Raw genomic sequence first — 6478 nt, forward strand, 5'->3', positions numbered from 1 at the left:
TGGGTTTGATACCTGATCAGGGAACTAAGATCCCACATGCTTCAGGGCAGCTAAGCCCTGAAGTGGTACCTTGAGACTACTGAGGCCTCTCCCTCTAGAGCCCACATGCCACAATTAGAGGAGACTGCATGCCACAGTGAAAGCCCAGTGTCTCCAAAAAATAAATAAAGTGATCCTTTAAAAAAAGATGACAATTTTGACTTGGCCTTTGGCTGAACAATTCTCCTAGGAATTCACTCCGTTTCATATTTGAATAATGCTGTTCTTACAAAGTCTTCAGTCAGTTCAGTTCAGTCACTCAGCCATGTCCAACTCCTTTGCTACCCTGAGGACGGCAGCATGCCAGGCTTCCCTGTCCGTCACCAACCCCTAAGCTTGCTCAAACTCACGTCTGTCGAGTCGGTGCTGCCATCCAAGCATCTCATCCTCTGTGATCCCCTTCTCCTCCTGCCTTCAGTCTTTCCCAGCATCAGGGTCCTTCCCAATGAGTCAGTTCTTCACATCAGGTGGCCAAAGTGTTGGAGCTTCAACTTCAGCGTCAGTCCTTCCAATGAATATTCAGAACTGATTTACACAACTTTCACACTTTTACAGAGTCTTAGTGACTCTCTATAGCAGGGATCCCCAGCACAGTACCAGTCTAATGGAGCTGGGCCGTACAGCAGAAGGTGACTGGTTGTCTTCCACAAAACTGATCCCTGGTGCCAAAAAAGGTTGGGTGCCACTGCTCTATGGCACTGTTTAGAATAGCAGAAGTGTAGAAACATGTGCCAGTCTATAAGAAAAAAAGGGTACACCCATACAGAGGAGTGCTATACAGCTGTCAAAAGGAACGTGCAGATAGGAAACCACGTGATTTGTCTGCACCAACTCAGTTCAGTTCAGTCGCTCAGTTGTGTCCAACTCTTTGTGACCCCATGAATCACAGCACACCAGGCCTCCCTGTCCATCATCACCAACTCCCATCTAGGCACCTACAATTCAATTCTGATACTAATTCCCAGAATTAGCACAGGCCCCATGAATCTCAGTTACACAAGAGGCCAGCCACAAACGGAACCCCCAGGTGACCCATACTCCTGTCTGGCTGACTACAAATTTGGGGATGACCATAACCCCTCTCCTCAGGACTGATAATTCAGTAGAAGACTCAGAACTCAGGAAAATACTTTATTCACTGTTACTGGTTTATTATAAAGGATACAATTGAGGAACAGCCAAATAGGAGAGATTCATAGGGAAAGACATGCGGAGGGAGGGAGCCACCCTCCTGTGGAATCCCAAATCTCTAGTGCCTTGCCCTTCCTGGAAGAGCTGGGGAAGCTGAAAGTTCTCACCCTCTAGATCACTTTTTTTGGCAACAGCCACCATCCTGAATAACCTCATTAGCATAAACTCTGGTGTGATCTATAGGAGCTCATTATGAATAACAAAAGACATTCCTATAACTCTGGAAATTCCAAAGGTATTAGGCACTCTGTGCCAGGAACCAGGGACAAAGACCAAATTTGTATATTTTTATTATACCACATTTGGTTACATACATTTAGATTCTTTCTCTGGATGGACATAAATGATCACTTCCATTGTTTCCAGGAAGGAGAACCAGTAGTTCCCCTGGCTGGTAATCAGGGGCAGGAGGTGACTCTTGGTTCAAAATTCAAAACATACATGTGACTATATTACCTATTTGAAAAACTCTTAAAAATACTTTACAGTCCTTGTCTTGGCTTCTAATGTCTGCAGCCTCCAGGCTTCACCCCCATGCTTCTTGGGAACCACTCAGAGAAGAGGGAGGGGAATTACATTTAGATTCCTCTGCCACCTGACCCCTTAGACATCTCTGCCTTCTGTTTCAGATACACTCCCCTTTAACCTTTCTCTGGGCAGCAATTCCCTCTACTGATAACACCCACATCTGAGCTCCTTTCTTGAGATCAGTTCTAAACCCTTCTAGTATTATCAGATGAGGCAGTAGAGGAGATTAAATCTGTAAGTCATACAGAAACATGGATTTTGAACTTAAGCCATCTGGCACCAAAGACCAAGTCTTAATCACTACTCTAGATGGTCTTTCCAAAAATCCTGTTCCTCACCACCACCACCCGAGCATGGGCAAACCTGACATACTTCATCACATTATATGGGCTTCTCTGGTGGCTCAGTCAGTAACCAATCCACCTGCAATGCAGGAGACCCGAGTTCAATTTCTGGGTTGGGAAGATCCCCTGGAGAAGGAAATGGCCACCCACTCCAGTATTCTTGCATGGGAAATCTCATGGACAGAGGAGCCTGGTGGGCTACAGTCCATGGGGTCACAAGAGGCAACTGCAGCCCAGAGCAAGGACTAAGGCTCATTCTGAAAAAGACCTCACCCTGCAGGCATTTCTAGACTGACATAGAGCCATTTTCCTTTGGAGCTCTTTTTGGTCCAGTAGGTCCCAGGCCCTCTTCTAAGGACTGCATATAGCTCATTTCATTCAGTTCCGTGGGCTCTATGTGGGTCTCAGCATCCACTAAGATGTTAAAGAGGAGAAACAGTGGGATGACTGGTCGCCAGTGGGAAGGGGGAGCTATTACAGGGCCTGTGCTCAGGGGTCTCAACCACTGGTACCCAAATCTGGCAGACCCCTCCCTCCCCAAAACTCCCTCCCTACCCCCACCCTGGGTGAAGGACCCAGACCAGGGCCTAAGCACAGCCGATGTCCTGTGGGCATGAATTTATTAGAGGAGTCAGGTCAGAGTGGGTACAAGTTGCAGGTTGGGAGGAAGGGGCAGGAGGCATGGGCAGCCCTGCCAGCCTGAGGCCAAGAAGACAGGAGGCTGGAGGGGCCAGTCAGTAGAGCACTGGGCCAGCAGGCAAGCAGACGGGCTGTTCTTCACCCTGCGAGTATCAGCGCCGAGGGCACAGCAGCAGCTTAGAGAAGACTGGGGGAGGAAGGACAGAGAGCTGCTCAGAGGAAGCCTGCCAAGCTCACACAGCAAGGGGGTACAGAGCTGGACACTTGCCCAATCCTGCTGGACCCCAGGCGCCATGCCCCTCCTTCCATTCATTCTGTTGGGCTCCACACCTGCTTCCCAGCTCTTCCCAGCTCCTCCCCCCCAGCTTCTGTCCCCTACTCACTGTGGAGGGTGTAGGTGCCTGGCTCCAGTAGCAGCTGGGTGGGCAGGACAATGAGGAAGCCCCTACTCCAGGGCCAAGCTTGGGATGAAGGGCGGTGCCACTCAGCATTGTAGGAAAGGCACTTGGATAAGACAGGTAAGGGGCGGGGGCGGTAGCAGCAGAGGCTGTGGTGAGGGGGCAAGGCACAGAGAGGACAGTGGGGTGGCGAGAGGCCGGGACCCCGGGGGAGAGGGATCTGGGCCTTTGGGTAGCTCCTTTGAGCCCTGCCATGGTGGGGGTGCCGCTCCCGAGTCCAGGCCCAGTGGGTCGGCTCCTCAGCCATGACCTGCACGAGAAGAATGGATGGTAAGTGGGAAGTGGGAGGTCCAGCCTCTTTCCCCCACCCTGGGATGCTGGTGAGGCGGGGGGGCCTCACCTCCTCGCAGCTCTGGCGTCTCACAACAGCCCTGAAGCCCATCCGTGCCCACAGCTTGTCCCTCTGATGCAGGAAGTCTGACACTTGATGATGCCAATCTTGGCCCAGGGCCCACAGAAAAATCACGCTTTTGGGGTCCTCCAGGTCTTCCTCCATGTCATTTGCAAGGTACCTGGCCACAGAGGTGGGGGACAGGGGGAACAGAGGTTGTAAGCATCCGCCCTGCCCCCACCCTGCGACTCCAAGTGGGCATCCCCACCAGGCACCCGGGCCACTCACAGTGCCAGGAACAGATTGCTGTGGGTGTACTCGCTGAGCTGCAGGTTGGCACGCCGGAAGTAGACCAGCACCATGGCCAGGAGATACTGCAGACACAGAAATGGGGAGAGTTAGAGTGGAGCACTGCAGGCAGGGGAGGGGACTATGCCAGGCCCATCAAGCAGGTTCTGGGCTTGGAGCAGGCCTAGAAAATCCAGGGTAAAATGGTGCAGGGGGACCTGCAAAGACAAGGGCTTAAAATGGGGGCACTCCCTCCACCAGACCAGGGGACCCAATGCATTAGCAGCACTCAGGCCCTACTAATTCAACCTTCCCCGAGTGAGCCTGGATTCTCCCCTGACTCTCACCTTGTCTGAAATCTGGAAACAGGGATCTTTGGAGAGGAAATCCTGGAGGAAACTGTGCTCTGGGGGAGAGGGAGGAGAAACGGTAGCCTGGGGTTACCACCCTCACCCCATGAGACGAGAGCAGCATTCTAAGTTCCAAAGCCCAAGCCCCCACTGAACCCACTTTCTGACATTTCTGACATGAACCCCTCCCCCCAGTCTGCCAAACTGGAGTCACCTGAGAAGGGATGGGACCAAGACGTGGGCAGGCTGAGATCCCACCTCTCATATCAGTTCACGCTTGGTCCTCACAGTCCCTCCTGTGCCAGCCCCCAAGTGGACTCACCCAGAAGGTGGAGGAAGGCCCGGAGCTCCTGGTGTCGGCGGAGATGGGAAGACTCATCGCCCTCACCTTGATGGCTCCAGCCCCTCAGCTTCACTTGGGTGCCAGCTCCAGCGACTGTGGCCGGATCTTGGGCATTGCTCATCTCTTGGGGGGTTGGGGGTGGGTGGGGTGGGGTGGGACAGGGAGACCTGTAAAGAAAAAAGCCCCAGGACTTAGCATCTACCCCATTAGCCCTGCACAAGTCAGGGGGATCAGTGTGGCTGGCCTGACAGACAACCTCCAGAAGGTGGAGGGATGGGCATGGAGAAACGGGGGTGGTGGTGGTGGTGGTGAGGAGACAAGAAAGGCAGCAGAATTCCTGGGGGCTACAGCACCCTCATGCCTCCTCCTGGCACCCCAGACTAGGCCAGAGAGTAACAACAGCAGCAATGAGCGCCTCTGAGGGTTTCCTAAGTGCCTGGAGCTGTGTTAAATGCTTTAACTTACTTCGTCCTGGTAAGTAGACCCATTTTGCAAACACAGAAACTGAAGCATGGAGGTCTCATGGCCACTTCAAGGTGGATCCTGTCTGACCCCAAAGCCAGAGACTCACGGAGCCTCTTGCCACCCAATTCACAACCACCCCCTCACCCTTCATCAAGCAGCCCTGAAAAAACCAGCAGACCATTACTTCACAGAGGGAAAACTGAAGCCAGGGACGTTATTAGACATAAATACTGGGCTTTAGGGCGAGTTTTGAGGTGGAGTCACTGCCAACATTTGGAGCTACAAAGAGAGAGACTCCAACTACAGGTCTCGGGGGAGGGTCCCCTCCAAAACGGCTTGGTCAACCTAGGAGCCTCCATCTAGGTTCCCACAGGTAAGCCCAGCCTCCTCCTTCCAGAAGACTTACCTGAGCTCAGGAGTTAACCTACAGCGTAACTCCAAGCCCACCGAGTATGTTTATATAGCCCCAGAGCTGCCCCGCCCCAGAAGCCCTCCACCAATCAGGCCCCTTCCTGTGAAAGGGTGTGGCTTCTCGTCATCACCACTCACCTCCACTTCGAGTTAACCCAGTCAGTCTCCACCACGCACCTCCCAGCTGCGGCTCTCCTGGTAAAGGCTTCTCTCAAGTTTCATCACCTACGAGAGGGGTGAGGGCAGGCCAGCGGGACCCCAGGGCCAGGAAGGCAGCAGGAGCCCCTCTCCACTCTTACAAATGCAGTGCCAAGGTGCAGGACCTAGAATGCTACCGACCTGGGTTGTGGCGCGTGGCTGATGAGTAAATAATAAATATTCGGTGACTGTGCCTTGCTGGGGTAGGGTCGCTGGTTGTGTCTGGGTTTATTTCAGATACAGAAATCCCCAAACCTGGGAACCAGAGAGGAGATTGTCTTGGCGTGAGAATTCTCTGGGGCCACATCCCCATTCCAAGGTCCTTTAGGGGTATGAGAGCCCCGCCAGAGGCTCCAAAGTGGAGGAGGAAGGCTTTGCCCAGGACCACCTAGTTCAACCCCTCCACACCGTGCCCCCCGGCGCCCCAACAAGCAGACCTTAAGCCTTTCCATCTTCACTGACTCAGTTACTCTTTACTGTTTAGTTTTATAGGACAGTCAGCACCTACATGTGACAGGTGACTTCTCCCCCCACCTTTTTTCCCGTAATAAAGTACATATAACTTAACTTGAACAATATGTACTGTCTTAACACCCTTTAAGTTCACATTTTTAAGTACTCATGAAACAATAGCTCCCCATTTCAAAACTTTGCACTGAGGACTTGGGGGATAAGAAGGAAGAGGATATTAAACTCCAAGTCATCGAACAGGAAAGCAGTGAGATTCACTTTAGAGTGAAAATGATGCCACATCTCAAGAAACTCAGAGAATCATAACGGGTTCCCAGGAATTCAGTCAGGTTTCTCTTTGAAGATCAGAGAGTTGCTGATGATCACACTCCAAAAGAACTGGGAGGGGCTTCCCTGGTGGCTCAGTGGTGAAGAATCCACCT

General features: G+C 52.3%; 1 protein-coding gene across 2 annotated transcripts; it reads right to left on the reverse strand.

Moving 5' to 3' along the window:
- Positions 1 to 2707: 2707 nt before the first annotated feature.
- On the reverse strand, positions 2708 to 4669 carry SPDYC (speedy/RINGO cell cycle regulator family member C). Of its 2 annotated transcripts, XM_055583333.1 has the most exons (6): positions 4491 to 4669; positions 4166 to 4224; positions 3819 to 3904; positions 3540 to 3711; positions 3125 to 3449; positions 2708 to 2928 (listed from the first exon to the last, which is right to left on the reverse strand). In XM_055583333.1, exons 1-6 carry the CDS (start codon positions 4630 to 4632, stop codon positions 2894 to 2896), a joined length of 819 nt encoding a protein of 272 aa, XP_055439308.1. In that variant the 5' UTR covers positions 4633 to 4669; the 3' UTR covers positions 2708 to 2893. The 2 variants fall into 2 exon arrangements, with proteins under 2 accessions (XP_055439308.1, XP_055439309.1); XM_055583334.1 differs by lacking the exon at positions 4166 to 4224 and having other exon boundaries at positions 4491 to 4666.
- Positions 4670 to 6478: the final 1809 nt, after the last annotated feature.

This window comes from Bubalus kerabau, chromosome 5 (assembly GCF_029407905.1).
Source record: "Bubalus kerabau isolate K-KA32 ecotype Philippines breed swamp buffalo chromosome 5, PCC_UOA_SB_1v2, whole genome shotgun sequence".
NCBI lineage: Eukaryota > Metazoa > Chordata > Mammalia > Artiodactyla > Bovidae > Bubalus > Bubalus kerabau.

Bases quoted from the DNA above. Each gene is read 5' to 3' on its own strand.
- SPDYC (XM_055583333.1), bottom strand. From the start codon at position 4,632: ATGAGCAATGCCCAAGATCCGGCCACAGTCGCTGGAGCTGGCACCCAA. The intron at 3,905-4,165 runs GTGAGAGTCAGG...CTGTGTCTGCAG, and splicing joins GTTTCCAGATTTCAGACAAG to TATCTCCTGGCCATGGTGCT. The intron at 3,450-3,539 runs GTGAGGCCCCCC...CTTCTCGTGCAG, and splicing joins GACGCCAGAGCTGCGAGGAG to GTCATGGCTGAGGAGCCGAC.